General features: G+C 43.7%; 1 protein-coding gene across 2 annotated transcripts; it reads left to right on the top strand.

Annotated features, from left to right (window-relative positions):
- Window positions 1–563: 563 nt before the first annotated feature.
- On the top strand, window positions 564–16,757 carry LOC114690623 (protein cornichon homolog 4). Of its 2 annotated transcripts, XM_028865433.2 has the most exons (5): window positions 564–774; window positions 3,398–3,466; window positions 5,937–6,049; window positions 14,362–14,502; window positions 16,551–16,757. In XM_028865433.2, the coding sequence occupies exons 1-5, from the start codon at window positions 706–708 to the stop codon at window positions 16,576–16,578; spliced, it is 420 nt and encodes a 139-aa protein (XP_028721266.1). In that variant the 5' UTR covers window positions 564–705; the 3' UTR covers window positions 16,579–16,757. The 2 variants fall into 2 exon arrangements, with proteins under 2 accessions (XP_028721266.1, XP_037067077.1); XM_037211182.1 differs by lacking the exons at window positions 564–774; window positions 3,398–3,466 and adding an exon at window positions 4,098–4,174.
- Window positions 16,758–16,776: the final 19 nt, after the last annotated feature.

Genomic DNA, 16,776 nt, shown 5'->3' on the forward strand with positions numbered 1-16,776 from the left:
TGCTCTGTTCATTCCTGCACTTGAAGTGAAGTTCGTGGTCTGTAGGGGTGTAGTTAGAACTATTGGCTAAGAGAATGAATGCTTGAGTAAAACATCGGTTTCTGTAAAGATCTTAAAATTCAGAGATGAGAAAGCTTGCTGTAACCAAGAATAGGCAAGCAGCTAGGCAAACTCTGGGGGAACAGGTCAGGAACTGAAGGGCAGCGCTCAATCTTGAAGCCAGGAGCGGTAAGGTTAGATTTGTCTTTGAGGTGAAAAGTTATAGAATGCAAATGAATAGAGAGCAGACACAAAGGCAACCCTGTGTGGAGGCGCATGCCTGTGATCCCAACACTGAGGAGACCCAAGTTAGAGGCCAGCCTGGGCTACAGAGTGAGTTCCTAATGCACACGCACACGCTCATTCCCCCAAAACCAACAATGACAGACAAGGAAGGATGGAAGAAAGTTACAAAAAAAAAAAAAAAAAAAGACAGACATTTCATACACGGTGAGTTACTCCTTATTCGTGCCCGCAGGTTACTAGCGGTCAGTGGACTCTACAAGGTTGAGGCCCTCCGCCTCCTGCACGCACCGGGCACTAGTGAACTGCATTTCCCATCGTGCATCGCGCCGGGAAGAGCCTCCTGGACCACAACTCCCGGCATACCGCCTGTCCCGGCGGCGCGGCCCGGAGCTGGTTTGACGGGCGGAGCGGCGGCGGAGGATGGAGGCGGTGGTGTTCCTCTTCTCGCTCCTCGACTGTTGCGCGCTCATCTTCCTCTCTGTCTACTTCGTATCCTTGCTGGAGGCGGGCCGGGGCCGCCGCTCATCCCCAGCGCTGCCGCCGCCAGGGCAATGGGCGGAGGGTGGGCCCGGCGGGCGCCGGCAGGTGTGGGGTGAGGGGGCGGCGGCGCGGGCCCGGGGCTCGAGCGGAGGAGCCGCGCTTCGCCTCTGGCCGGCCTGAGCCAGCTTCCCCCCGGCCTCCTCTCCTCCTGCCCCTGCCCGCCGGTGCCCCCGGGAGAGCGACGAGGTCCGGGGCCGGAGGTTTTGCCGGCTTCTCTCGTCCCCGGCGGCACCCTTGCCCCTTTGTCCTCGCGGGTGTCTGTGCTTCTGGGGACTCCCCACACCCAGGAGATGACTCATTCTGAGAACCGGCGATGTGCTTCCATCACGTGCGGTTCTTCAGAGCGTTTTTTAAAAAAGGAGTTACTTCAGAAGCATCCACAAAGTGTTTTTGATTGCCCCCAGCAGTGGGAGATCTGTAAATTCAGTAACTGCACGTGACTTAGCCCTCAGTTTCTAAACTTAAAAAAAAAAATCTCGTCCGTGTTAAAATTTAGTATTTTCTGCTACAGATTTCAAACAGTATTTTCCAGACCAGTAAATGGTGTTCAGCAACCTAGCACTGTAGTGACTACAGCTCTTCCAGTTCTCGGGGGATCATAGTCTTTGTTGTAGCACAGTGTTGTAATGCAGGAGTGTAATGCACAGTCCAGTTTTAAGTAATTAAATGCGACTAGAAAAGTGTATTAGGACCTTTGCATGTTACCCCCTTTTCCTTCGAAATCACGACCCCTTTTCTGATCAAATTTAATCTTTTGTTTGGCACTGTGCAACTTTAGGATAGCTGCGGAGTATACCTTCCACTTTATTGTGAACTGACAATTTGTTTTAATAGGAAGGGACAAAATTTGGAATTAGGAATCCTTGCTCACTGTATCTTACCTGCTTCAGTTTTCTTTAGGATTGGAGGTGTTTGTTTCCTAGATACACACAACGAGAACTTGTGTTAAACGCCCAGTAGTGGCTGCCCTGTTCCGATTATTTAGCAGCAGTTTCTACTTTGATGATTTCTAATGAAAAGAGCCCTGTGTTTTATTAGCCTTGAGGAACTGACTAAAAGGGCAATATCTCTTCCCTAAGTTCTGGTGACCAGTATTTATTTCGCTTGTGATAAAAGGAACCAGAGCTATTTGACAGCCTGAAATGTAATGCTTTTTATAATTATTATTATTTTTTGTAGTTTGGAAAACTAGATTTGATCATCTAAAACAGTCTTGGTCTACAGCAGATCATGTATGTATGCACATGTTAACGGGAATGTTTAACATTGGTTACACATTCAGGGTGCGTTTTGGTGAAAACTTACACATTACTGTGTTGTAGGACAGTTGCAGCAATAGCTTTACAGAGGGTAGTTGGGAAATGGTCGGAACAGACTTCATGTAGACTACAGAAGTGTGTGGCGTTTGAGTAGTGAAGGGACCTACAGGGAAAAGTAGACAGATGCAGTCACTGGCAAGAGCAAGGTGCAGGGACAGGCATGTTCATTTCTGAGGGATGGCTAAGGAGCACCGGGAATACATGGTTGGGAAGGAAGAATTAGATCAGATAGAAGAGGAGGGCAATAGTGAGTCACTGCTAACTTTTGACATAAAGTGGCTTTAGGTCCAGGATACACAATTTCTGTTAGAAGTAAGTTTCAGTGGTCTTTTGTTGATCTGGGGGTGTGGTTCAGTGGTAGAGTACCTCTATAAGGCCCTGGACCAAGAGAGGAGGGGAAACATGTTGGTCTGAGGACTGTAGTTAACAATGTATCCTATTAGTGAAAAGTGGTAAGACTGGGAAAGTAGCATGCTTTTTACTGCACAAGTAACCATGTGAGGTAATGACTGGCTAGGTTTTATCATTCTGCAATGTGTATACTGTTTGAAACATGTTATATATAATAGGTAAATGCATGCAATTCTGTCCCTTTAAAAGCTCAAAATACAGCAGTTTATTAGGAAGATGAATCTGTAGAGTAGATTGAAAATAGAGTTTGGAAGATAAACCAATTTGGGAAGAGGTTCTTCTGAATTTGAACTATAGTGTTAATTGTGGTATTGGCATTACCTGGCTATGAATTTGTGGGGAAAGTGATGAGTTAGGCAATACTTGGTTGAGGACATTTTACTTTTTACCAAATTTTACCTTTTTTTTTTCTTTTGAGAATGTTAAATGTATCTCATCCTGGCCTTGATATTCAAATTCATTATGTAGCTGAGGGTGGCCTTGAACTTCTAATCTACTCATCTCCTGAGTGCTGGAATTGCTTTCTGAAACATAAATAATATTGGTTGTTAAACAGGAAGTATGTCTCATGACAGATGGCTCATTACAGTGAAGTATCTGCTGTACAAAGACCTAGTTCTGATCCCCAGCACGGGAAAGTGGAAAAGAAAGGTCCCAGGGGCTTCTTGGCTAACCAGTGTAGTCAAACAGCAAGTTTCAGGTTTAGTCAGACGACCTGTCTCAACAAAATAAGGTGGAGAGCAATAGAAGATTGCCAACATCAACCTCTGGTGCATGTGCACACACATATACCTTACAAACATCAAAATTATGTATATATAATCCCTTATCTTGACCCTCAGATCATTACATTGTCTGATTTAGAATGTGATTACATTAACGCTAGATCATGTTGCTCAAAATTAAACAAGGTAAGACATCTCTTTACTCATTTTTGGTTGAAGTCAATTCTTTTCATATTAAGTTTTCTTATAGATAATCAACATTTGCATTTTTTTCTTTTAGGATCTTAGGTATTCATTGTAATGTAGCTCGAACTGCTATGTTTTACAGTATTTAGATCATGAAACTATGCTCTGTTGTTTCTTTACTGTGCATGTCCCTGGTCGTCTTGTCTACATGAGGCCAATTGTTCTTGTTTTCTGTGCTCATACTACTACCTCCCACTCATGGAAAAAACGTTCAGTCTGCCTTTGGTTGAGTGAAAGAAGATCTTTCTTGTGTGGTTTGTGGGAAAAAAAAAATAGACTTGGTTAGTTAATTTGTTTTAAGGCCATTTTATATTTAGTATAATAAGAACTTTATATTGGCATAAATTCTCTGAGTTGGAGAGTTCAATCTAGATACAGGGAAACCATTTATCCCTGATTCATTTTATGAGATGGACAAAGAAGCTTTCTGGATAAAATTTCTTGTAAAAATATATTGAGGGACATTTTTTGCTTGACTTGAAAAACAGTACTCATGGGACTTCATATCTTAAGTCTATAGGAAAAAAACAAAAACAAGAACAAGAGGAGTTGGTTGTTAGTTATTCCCTACTGGAAACACCTGCTTCCTCATCTGTGTTGTTTGGTCGCCATACCTGGCTTGTTGTACCATCTTTTTTTCTTTGCAGAGTAAGTTCATGTTCCCGTATTTGTGTCATTATGATCTACTCTTGTAAAAAAATAAGTCTTCATTGATGAGCCTCAGAGCAGACGGTGATAATATTTCCCTTGGACTCCCATCCCCAACCCTGTGGTGGTGCACACCTTTAATCCCAGTACTCAGGAGGCAGAGGCAGTCAGATCTCTGAGTTCAGGGCAGCTTGGTCCGAAAAGCGTGTTCCAGGACAGCCAGGCTACACAGATAAACCCTGTCTCAAAAACAAACAAACAAGAAAGAGAAAAAGGGGAGAGGGGCAATAATTGTCGCATTTCTTTATTTCCTTAGTTTTTTGTTTGCCTAGTACTAAGTTTTCAGACACATCTGTAAGCCCTTCGATACTATTTTCTACATAGTAAAATGCCAGGTATGGTAGTGAGTGTCTGTAATTCCAGTATTTAGGAGGCTGAGGCCAGAATTTGGCCATAATTTTAAAGCCAGCCTGACTTCATAGCAAGACCCCTTTGACTTTCTCTCCCCTAAATGTTAGTAAAAGATGAAAAGAATATATCAGTTCCCCCCCCCCCCCCGGGGGGGGGTGGCATTTGTTTTTCAGGCCCACATGCTCTGCTGTCCTCCAGTTGGCTGTTCTGAGGCTGCTTCTTAGTTCTCATTTGATTGTGGGTTCCCTGATTTTTGAACCTCGTGTCCTTCTTGGCTACAACTTCATTTTGGGAGAGTAGGTTCTTGAGGTACAGCCAGCATGTAGGAATTGGAGTTTTGAAATGTCTGCGTTTAAACATATCTTACCTGTATCCTTGATTCTTTATCTGAGTGCAGTGTTGTAGTCTGGCAGGTAATTTTTCTTTCTGACTTTAAAGACATTGCTTAGTAATCTTATGTCGTCCATTGCTATTCAAGTTAACACCTGTTTATTTTTAATTATGCTTACGTGTATGGGCCACACATAAGCATTTGTTGTGGGCCATCTCCTGTGGGTGCTGGGAAGAAAACTCGGGCCCTCTAAGAACAGCCAGTACAATAACCATTGAACCATCTCTCCAGCCTTCTTTTTAAAATTTCTATTCTTATTTTGTTGTTGTTTTGAGGCAGTCTCACTAGGTTGCCCTATTGAATTTACAGTGATTTCCCTGCCTTCCTAGTGCTAGGATTTCAGGCACTTATCAATACACCTGACCATTTATTTTAATTTTGTCTTTCTGAATGGCATTTGCTTCCTTGGGATAATGGAGATGGGGAAATATTTGAAGATGGACATTCTAACTGAAAAGGCATGTGTATGGATATGACCCACACTGATTTAGAGCAGGAGGCTTTGGCATAGTAGCATAGATACTGGACTAGAAAGTACGTAGTGCTGGGCAGGGGTGGCACACACCTTTAATCCCAGCACTCGGGAGGCAGAGGCAGGCGGATCTCTGTGAGTTCAAGGCCAGCCTGGACTACAGAGGGAGTTCCAGGAAAGTCACAAAGCTACACAGAGAAAAAAAAAAAGAAAGCAAGTAGTACTCTCCTTCTTCCCTAGGTGTTCAGACTTGTTTAGGAAAGAGTGTAAGACTTGGCTTAGGGTGAAATAGAACTGAAATTTAAATGCTTCATTTTCTAAGCTATCACCTAATGTATATGCTTAGGGTGAGAAGTTGTAGCCCTGTCTGGGATTTCCAAGTCTAAAATAAAAACCCTCTGTACATTCATCAGTTTGGCTTAAGTGCCATGTTCAGCCAGGAACGACAGCTAATCAGAGAGATGTAATGCTTTGTTCTCTGCTTGCAGTGGGTCATACCAGAGTTGATTGGCCACACCATTGTCACTGTGTTAATGCTTGTTTCATTGCACTGGTTCATCTTCCTTCTCAACTTACCTGTTGCCACCTGGAATATATATAGGTAAGTATAGTTTGTGTTCTGTTTTGTGACAGTAGTTCTTAAAAAACAATAACAGCAGGGCCTGGTGGTATATGTCTATAATCCCAGCGCTTGGTAGTAATCCCAGCATTTGGGAGGTGGAATTAGAAAGACCAGAAGCTTTGAGTCTAGCTTTGGCCATTTAGTGAGTTTGAAGACATTCTAGGCTACATGAAACCTAGATAAAAGAAAATAATTGACAGCATGTTCTCCCCACAAAAATATCTCAGTGATTGAAATAAAGAACAACAAAGTACTTCATGAAATCAGAATAAATTATTGTTTACTTTGGTATATTGGACAGATAGTAGTTTGCATGACTCAGTCTTGTGGTAAAGCACAAAAATCACCTGTGTAAGAGTAATATAGTCAGGCAGTGGTGGTGCATGCCTTTAATCCCAGCACTCAGGAGGCAGAGACAGGCAGATCTCTGAGTTTGAGGCCAGCCTGGTCTACAGAGAGTGTTACAGGACAGCTACACAGACAAACCCTATCTCAAATCCTTTTCTTCTAATAGTCAAAAGCTAGAGACAATAAGGCCTTTATTTGTCTCTATAATACTGGAAATATATCAAAGAAAATTGCATTTTAGTGACTGCAAAGTAGGTAACTTGGGTTTGGGATTTTTTGTTTATTTTGAGGTTTTTGTTTGTTTTTGCAGTGCAGATTAAATAACACTAAATTTTTTATTTAAAACCTTTTGGGCCGGGCGGTGGTGGTGCACGCCTTTAATCCCAGCACTCGGGAGGCAGAGGCAGGCGGATCTCTGTGAGTTCAAGGCCAGCCTGGTCTACAGAGCGAGATCCAGGAAAGGCGCAAAGCTACACAGAGAAACCCTGTCTCGAAAAACCAAAAAAAAAAAAAAAAAAAAAAAAAAAAAAAACCTTTTGGAAATAAGGGGGTAGAGAATGGTTCAGCAGTTAGGAGCACTCACTGCACTGTAAGAGTGTGGAGCTTTAGATCTGAACATCCAGAAGCCCGGCATCCTGCATTCCTACACACACACACACACACACACACACACACACACACACACACACACACATAAATGACTAACTAGACGTTTTTATTTAGAAAGTACATTAGTCCCTTTTCTCATGCCGTGACCAGAATGCCTTATAGAAATAAAGTAAGGAAGGATTCTTTTAGCTTACTGAGTCAGAGCTCTCAGTTCATGGTACTTGGTCCCAAGCCCTTGTCCAGGAGGAGGAGCCTCTTCACTCCGTGGCAGCTAGAAGCAGAGAGAGAGGGGAATGGGAAGGGACTAGGGCAGGAGACAGCCCCAAGTGCATGAACCCAGTGACATAGTGCTGCTGGACCGCCTGCTGCCTGTCACCACTTCCCAGTGGTGCCTTCATAGTGCGGGTACATCAAGGGGTTAATCCATTGATTAGGTCACAGTTCTCATCATCTAATTGCTCCCGGAAACTTCACAGACACACCCAGAGGTGTGCTTTACTAGTTTGGACTTTCTTTATCTTTTATATTGACAATCAAGATTAATCTTCCTTCTGTGGGCATGTGTGGAGGTGTGGTGGCAATAGCCTTTACTCCCAGCACTTAGGAAGGAGGCTAGGTAGGCTGATATCTGAATTCAAGGCTAGCTTGGGCTACAGAGCAAATTCTGGGATATCCGGGGCTACACAGAGAAACCCTGTCCTTGAAAAAGAAACAACAACAAAATTAATCATCCCAGGAGATTTGTTCAGAAATAACCCAGGGGAAACACTTATAGTCAAGCTGTTATAGTTTGTTATCTAGTGAAAAATTGTGGAATGATATTTATTTATGTGTGTGTATGTGTGAATTATTTGTGTGGGTGACCATGGGGGCTAGAAGAAGGTATTGGATTCCAGGGAACTGTAGTTACAGATGGGTGTGACCTGCCATGTGGTGTTGGGAACCAAACCCGAGTCCTGTGTAAGAGTAGCCAGCCATGAGTCAGTGCTTTTAACCACCGAGCCGTTTCTCCTGCCCTGGAATTATTGTTATGTTGGTAGATGGCGTCTCTATTTTTTTAAGCTTTTATTTTGTTTATTGAGGGGCATAACCACTCATTGGCTGATTTTAAAATGTGTTATAAAATACTGTTAGAATAAAAATGAATCATGTAGTGGCATACATCTTTAATCTTGTTACTTGGGATGCAGAGGCAGATAGATTTTTGTGAGTTTGAGGCCAGATTGGTCTACATAGTGAGTTCTAGGACAGCCAAGGGACACAGTTAGACCACCATCTCAAGCAAACAAAAAGAAAGGCAAGGAGTGCTAGTGAGATGCTCTGTGGGTGATGGTGCTGGCTACCAGGCTTGACAACCTGAGTCTGACCCCTGGAACCCATATGGTCGGACAGAACTGATGCCCTGCAAGTTGTCTTGTCACCTCATGTTTGCCATACCAGAAGCATGTGACCTCCCCTGCATCCTCTCCCACCTGTACTTGTGCTTGTACACACACACACACACACACACACACACACACACACACACACACGCTCACTCATGCGTGTGCACACACACACAGACTAAATAATAAAGTAAAAAAGGATGTGGAAAAGAGTAAGAGTCAGAGTAGGCATGGCAGAACACATTTGTGATGACTTGGGACACTGAAACAGAAGGATTTCGAATTTGAGACCAACCTGGGCTACACACAAGATCCTGTCTCAAAAGCCAAACCAAAGTCTTCCTAGGACTGGCCTTGACCAGATTGTAAGGAATCTGTTCCCAGGATGAGGCTCGGATTAGGATGTTGGCATATATAGGTTGTTCATGAGAAAGCAATAAGAAATTGAAAAAGGAAAACAATAAATAAAAAAATTTACCCCAGGAAACATATGCTATGCTATAGAAAAGACTGACCAACTTTTCCACAGCTGAGACAGGAACTGATAGAGAAGTCATGGAGGAGTGCTGTTTATTGGCTTGCTTTCCCTGGACCACCCTCCTACATCAGTTATTATTAGTCAAAAAAATACACCACAGTCTTGCCCACAGACCATTCTGGTGGGGGCTTTTCTCAACTGAGCTTCCTTCTTCCAAAACGACTCTATCTTATATCAGTGTACCATATAGTTTTACATCAACTTGACACAAGCTAAAGTCATCTAAGAGGACAGAACTTCAATTGAAAAAACGCATCAAGCTAGATGGTGGTGATGCACATTTTTAATCCCAGCATTCTGGAGGCAGAGGCAGGCAGATCTCTGTGAGTCTGAGGCCAACCTGGTCTACAGAGCTAGTTCTAGGACAGCCAGGACTACACAGAGAAACCCTGTCCTAAAGGTTAAAAAAAAAAGTCTCTGTAAGATCAGACTGTAGGTAGAAACACTTGTAGGCCATTTTCTTAAATAGTGATTGTTGGTTAAACGGTGCACTGCCCTATGTGGGGCGGGGCAGAGAGAGGGAAGGAGGACCGACGGAAGGAGAGAGCGGAAAGAGAAGAAGGGGGGCACACGGAGGGCCCACCTGCTTTTTAGGCTGGGATGCGGTCACAGGATGGTGACGTAATTAAGGACCAAATCCTTACATCCCAGACTTTTGCTTATTATAAAGAAGGTAGATGGGAATAGGGGCGTCGTTCCTCTCAAAACTGCTTCCAGCTGACTTTTGGATGTCGGTTGGCTCTTGGGGGAGTCTTCCGAGGTAGACAGGCATTATGGGATGCTGTCTGTCATCTGTTTGCTCTGGAGACACGCATCCCTCTTGGCTGTGGCTGGGAACTTTTTGTTTGACAAGATGCTGGTGACACCAAAAAAAACTTAGAAAAGAATCATTATTATTTTATGTTGGTAGATCCGGCCTGTCCCTATGGATTTTGAAACATGTTAAGCTTTTTCAGAGATAGATTATTTTAAAGCACCTGTTTCGTTTATTATTTTGGCATCCAGGAGACAGGTGATCAATTGTTAAAAGCATCTCACAGTAATAGATGTTTATATTAAAGTCTTTTTTGTAGCGCCCAGATGCTTTTGGGTTTGAGGGTGTAAATACCTTTAGCTGTTACAGTTTCTTACTTGATGGTTTCTGGACTCCAGTCCTGTATCATTGGCTGAACATTGGCTTAGTTAGAAGAACAGGGAATTGGGAAGAGAAAAGCTTGTGGTGCATGAGAATTTGGTTTTTGGAATTAAGGACAAGGCAAAGATCAGGGCCTTGTCTGTATGAATGTGAGAACCACAGGCAGTGGATCTGGAGTGAAGCAATGAGCTCTTATTTTAGGTGGAAATCTATTTTTTATTAAGTAACTCTGAAAGTGCAATTAAATCTGGTGAGGTGGTAAGGCTGTCCTCTGTACCCGACAAGAAAGGAGAGGTGGCATCCCAAAACTCCCAGGACTGAGTCAGTGGCTCTGGTGTCCAGAAGGAAAGAAACGGATCGCTTCCCTGCTGAGTTCTGGGTTCCCTGCCATGTCTGTAGCCAGGCCTAAGTCTGTTGGAGGTCTTAGCTTGATGTACCCATGCATCTTGGCGCCTGGGGGCAGTCAGCTGACTCATCTTTCTAGGCGGCACTTTTAACAAGGCTGTTGATGGCCTGGCAGGGCATTCGCTAGCCCATGGCCTTTTCCTCACTTAAAACAGGGACCCAACAGCTTTTGGGAGTCAGCGAGTGCCAGCACTTGGCAATTTTGTTTTCGGGCTTTTATCTCTTCCCTGGCACATCTTAAATGCCACAGATGACTCTTTTGCCTGTGGAGTCAGGAGCCTTGCTCTCCAGATGCTTAAGTTTCAGTCGGGGAGGTCTGGGGAACCAGAGATGGATTTTACTCTATGTCCTGAATTTTTCCCTGATGATTGATGGCTTAAGGACAGCTTTTGGAAGATCTGCCAGGAGGCAGACTATAAATCGATCCTTTTGGAAGACTTGTCTGAGGCTTTAAACTGATTTTTGGCTTAAGAGCCATCCTGACTACTGTAAACTTATTTGTATGGATCTTAGCCGCTTCCAGACCCGTCTGTGTCTCTCAAGGCAGTGTGAGAATGAGTGGGTAGAGTTAAGGTGAGTTAGGGCGAGTTGTAGAAACCGCCCAAGCCCGCCCGTTTGAGCCCACCCACTGCCATCGGAAGTCAGACAGAAAAGACTGCACGTGGCAGACGCAGAAGTGGGGAAGGAGAAGGGTTCAGAGCTTTAGCAGAAAGCTTGGAGATAAAGTAACTCTTATTTGCCCGTTTGCTGGCAGAAGTTCCCGTGACTCTGTTATGTGGCCAGGTTTACGCTGTTATGTGGCCAGGTTTACGCTGTGCTCGCCCCTATCCGCCAATGTAGGTGGTAAATGTGTCCACCCCTTTGTCCAGTGGCTGTAGCCGAGAGAAAAATAAAAAATTAAAATAACAAACCGGGATCAGATTACAATCTTGGGCGTCCCTGAGAGTGGAGAGAGATCCATGAGTCAGCTCAAGTCACTGTTCTCTTCATCAAGGGAAGGTGAGGGCTCCAGCTGCACTGCAGTTGGTCCACCATTGAACCCTAGACACCATTTACCCCCTCGTCAGGAGCGAAAATGTGCCTGCCCTTGTCAGTACAGCCCGAGGACAACTCCCCGGGGTGTCCATCGCAAAGAATATAGCTCAGACTACAGCCACGAGAAAGGCAGACTCACTGTGGTGACGACAGCGACAGCGTTAGCTGTGTGGGGGTCCAGCGGAGGCGACAAGGGACACATGTGCTCTCTCGCCGTCTTGAGGTCTCACTGGATGGGGGAGGAGGCAGCAGGCAGCAGGCACAGCAGGTCCTCCGTGCTCAGTGGTGTATCTAAGTCTGAACGGCACCTGTGATTGACGGGGGGGGGGGGGGGGCATTGGGGGTGGGTACACCCCTAGACTGGTGGTCCTGAGTTCTATAAGAAAGCAAGCTGAGGGGGCTGACTGGAGAGATGGCTCACAGGTTAAGAGCACTGACTGCTCTTCCAGAGGGTCCTGAGTTCAATTCCCAGCAACCACATGTTGGCTCACAACCATCTGCAATTAGATCTGGCGCCCTCTTCTGGCCTGCAGGCATTCATGCTGTATATATAATAAATAAATAAATCTTAAAAAAAAAAAAAAGAAGAAGAAGAAGAAGGCGGCTGGGCAGTGGTGGCACATGCCTTTAATCCCAGCACTCGGGAGGCAGAGGCAGGCAGATCTCTGTGAGTTCAAGGCCAACCTGGTCTCCAAAGCGGGTTCCAGGAAAGGTGCAAAGCCACACAGAGAAACCTTGTCTCGAAAAACCAAAAAAAAAAAAAAAAAAGAAAAGAAAAGAAAAAAAAAAAAGAAAGAAAGCTGAGCAAGCCAGAAAGCAGCACTTCTCCATGGCCTCTGCATCAGCTTCTCCCTCCAGGTTCCTTCCCAGCTTGAGTTCCCTCCCTGACTTCCTTCATTGATGAACTGTGATATGGAAGTATAAGCCAAATAAACCCTTTCCTCCCCAGATTGCTTTGGTTATGGTGTTTGACCAGAGCAATAGCAATCCTAGCTAAGACAGTCGTGTTGATAAAAACTAGCTAGCACAGTAGGTCAGGGGTGTCCTTGAATCTCTCTCACCTCTATTTCCCAAGTGCTGAGATTACAGGCATGCACTAGCATGCTCACTTGATGCAGTGCTGGGACCAAACGCAGGGCTTTGTGCATGGTAGGCAAACATTCTACCAACTGAATTCCATCCACAGCCCTGTCTACTTGACTTTACATTTATAGATTCTGGAAAGACATATATAAAGATGAGTTCATGGTCTTTTCTGACTGGCCCTTAGCATGTCAAAGTTTATTTGTAGCTTGTATAAGCACTCTATTACTCTTTTTTTTTTTTTTTTTTTTTTTTTGCCATCTGGGATTAAAGGTGTGCCCACCACAGACAGCTGTACTCAGGGTTTTGTGTATGATGGAGAAAAGCTGTTCCACTGAGTCACATCTCTACCCCACATTTTATGTTTTTAAGCAACTTTGGGAAATTGTTTTCATAAGCAGTATGTATTGAATAGTGAAGTATTCACTAGTACCGCATAGAGAAGGGCCAGGATATTGAGAATTCAGAGAATGGAGAAGAGATTTTATGGTTGGAACAGGGTTGCAGTAGTCAGAATGCAAAAGAGACGGCTTATAAATGATAGTAGAACAAATGCCAGGAATTTAGTGTGCTAGTTTGCAAAGTGAGAGAGACAAGAACTGGGGTAGAAGAAAGCCTTAAGGATCACCAAGGAACTTAGGTAACAGAATTCTGAATTGTAATCTGGTTGAGGTTGTTGGGAGGTATCATTTGGATATTCAGGTATGGATGGGCCCGTAGGGTTTAGGGGAGAGTTTAAAACTGTGACGCTCAGAGAAGAGGAAAGGACATTGGGAAACTGTATGTGGCAAGAGTGAAGAAATCAAGAAGCCTGGACGTGCAAGCAGGAGGAAGCTGTTTATGGTGCTGGGTTGAGACATGTATGTTACACATGTGGCACAGTCCGGAGGGTGAAGCCTAGGCATAACCATGGGCTCTCATTCTACATAAACAAGTTCCTGAGAGCCAGGCGTGGTGATGCATATCTGGAACTTCAGCACTCAAGAAGCTGGGAAAGCATGACCCTCAAGTTCAAAGCTAGACTGGACTATGTATTGAGTTAGAGGCCAGCTTGAGCTACAGAGTGGGACCCTGTCTCAGGAGCCAAGAAAAGGGGCTAGGGAGATGACCTGGTTGTCAGAGAGCAAACATTGTGACTGAGTTCAGATCCCAGCACCTAGCGAATACCAGGTGGGCATGTTGGCCTGGGCCTGCCTGTCATCCTGACTCAGGTGGAGGCAGGCGATCCCTGGAGCAAGCTGGCTCTCTAAACTAGATGAATTGGGGGTTCTGGGTTCAGGAAAGAAACCCTACCTTGATATAGAAGGTAGAGAGCAATTGAATTAAACACCTGATGTCAACTTTTGGCGCGCGCGCGCGCGCGCGTGCGCACACACACACACACACAAGAGTGCATACATACATGTACACCACACACAAAAACACAAAACTTTATAACATTAGTTTGGTTTTGGAACCTCCTTTAACTTGTATCTAATGAGAAAGAGCTAAAGAGAGACAGACAATGTCTTAAAGGTTCTCAGTATTTACTAGGTATTACTACTACATTTTTTTTTAGTGTATAGAAAATTAAATGAAAAGTTAGCAGTAGCTTCCAAAGGAAAACCAGGTGGTAGCCCAAGACGTCATCATTCTGCTCTGTTTTGTCTGAATTTGAGGCTACAAGGACTGGTCCACCTTTGCAGGTTGATGACTACTCCTCAGTATTCATGCGGAGGTTTGATTTCCTTCTAATGTGTGTATCTTTTATCAGGTTCATCATGGTGCCAAGTGGTAACATGGGAGTGTTTGATCCAACAGAAATACACAATCGGGGGCAGTTAAAGTCACACATGAAAGAAGCCATGATCAAGCTTGGTTTCTACCTGCTCTGTTTCTTCATGTATCTCTATAGGTAAGTTTAGAGTCCTCTTTACAGCATACTGGATGCCATGCCTGCTTTTGATTCATGAAGGATTATTGTACTGTAGCATTTTGTATTGGCATTGTAAAACTTCAGGGAATTATGTGAATTTATTGTATCTGTGTAGATTTTTTTATGTATTAAGTTTTCTTTAATACCTAAGTTATTCCTCAGCTGTTGAGGCTATTAACGTGCTCTAAAGCGGCTACTGCTATTTGTTTTCTGTCTTAGACTCTACCTGAGAGTTTTCACTGTTCCATTTCAAAATCTTAATGATTAGAAACTCTTATTCTGCCAGGCATAGTGGTATATGCTTTTAATTTCAGCACTCAGAAGGCAAAGGCAGGCAGATCTCTTAAGTTGGCCTACATAGTGATTTCAGGCCAGCCAGGACAATATGATAAGACCCTGTCTGAAAAAAAAAGGAAAAGAAGAAATAAAATAAAAAGGGAGTTGGAGAGATGGCTCAGTGGTTAAGATCACTGGTCTTCCAGAGGACCCAGGTTCAAGTTCTCGTACCCTCATAGTAGCTCATAGCCATCTCTAGCTTCAGTTCCAGGGATCTGATGCCCTCTTCTCGCCTCTCTGGGTACCAGGCATGCGCATGATGCACAGACATAGATGCATACAAGAAGACTTCTAAGTAAAAATTTTAAAGTATTTGTAGGTTTTTTTGTTTGTAACGCTGGCTATCCTGGAACTCACTATATAGTCCAGTCAGGCCTAGAACTTATGACAGTTCTCTTGTTTCAGTCTCCCTAATGCTGGTATTCTAGGTATGAACCACCACTCCTGGAAGGATTATGGTTTGGTTTTGGTTTTCAGTTATGATAGTTTTATGTGTGTGGTGTTTTGCCTGCATTTATGCTTGAGTAGCACATTTGTGCCTGGTGCCTCTGGAGTCCAGAAGGCTTCAGGTCCCCTAGAACTTGAGTTATAGTTACACGCTGCCATATAGGTGTTGGGAACTGAAACTGGGTTCTCTGCAAGAGCAAGAAGAGTTCTTAAGCACTGAGCTATGTCTCCAATCCCAAGATACTAGTTTTTAAAAATCATTATTTTAGCCAAGAATAGTGTTGCACATCTGTAATTCCAGCACTTGAGAGGCAGAGACAGGAGAATCACAAATTCAAGACCATCCAGGACTATTTAGTAAGTTCCATGGTTCCCAAAGTTAAAGAAGATCCTATCTCAAAAACAAGAAAATAAGAGCTGGGCAGTGGTGGCACATGCTTTTAATCCCAGCACTCAGGAGGCAGAGGAAGATGGATCTCTATGAGTTCGAGGCCAGCCTGGGCTACACAGTGAGTACAGGACAGCCAGGGCTACACAGAGAAACCCTGTATTGAAAAGAAAAGCAAACAAAAAAACCCAAAACAAACAAATAAAACAAGTGGGAGTAGCATTTAAGGGGTAGTTTTTTTGTTTTGGGTTTTTTTTGTTTTTTTTTGTTTTGTTTTTTTGAGACAGGGTTTCTCTGTGTAGCTTTGGTGCCTGTCCTGGAACTCACTCTGTAGACCAGGCTGGCCTCGAACTCACAGATCCGCCTGGCTCTGCCTCTCAAGTGCTGGGATTAAAGGCGTGTGCCCAGCCATATTTTATTTTTAAAGAGTTTATTGTTATTTTTAGTGTGTGTGAGTGCTCACGAATGTGGATATGTGCAGGTGAGTGCAGGTGCCCTTGGAGGGCAGAGGCATTGGGTCCCCTGGAACTTGAGTGACAAGTAGCTGTTGTGAACCACCTGACCTGGGTCCTCTAGAAGAGCAATGAGTGTTCTTAACTGCTGAGCCATCTCGCTAGCCCCTACTTATTTTTTAGTGACAGTACCAAATTGGTTTTAGATTTAACTCTCTCTCTATCATCTCCATTTGTTTATTGTTTTAGTGGAAACATTAGAGGCTTTTATCTGAGTATTTCTGTCAGGTTTAAGTGACTGCAGTGAATATTTCTTGATGAACCTGGGGGTGCAGGTCTGAATGGACCAGATTCCAGGAGAATCCTAAGGAAACATTAGTAATTCCAGTTTCTTCTTTCCACAGTATGATTCTAGCTTTGATAAATGACTGAAGCTGGAGAAGCCGGGGTTGAAGCCAGCTACACTACACTGCACAATTGAGGAGCCAGAGACTACTTAAACCACCCTTAAAACCGTGACCATAGCAGTATATATTTTGGTCTTTGAACAAAAAAAAACCAAAAAACCTATTTTTGCTGTATTTTTACCACATAAAGTATTTACAAAAAAAGAAAAAAAAATGAATTGAG

This window comes from Peromyscus leucopus, chromosome 15 (assembly GCF_004664715.2).
Source record: "Peromyscus leucopus breed LL Stock chromosome 15, UCI_PerLeu_2.1, whole genome shotgun sequence".
Lineage (NCBI taxonomy): Eukaryota > Metazoa > Chordata > Mammalia > Rodentia > Cricetidae > Peromyscus > Peromyscus leucopus.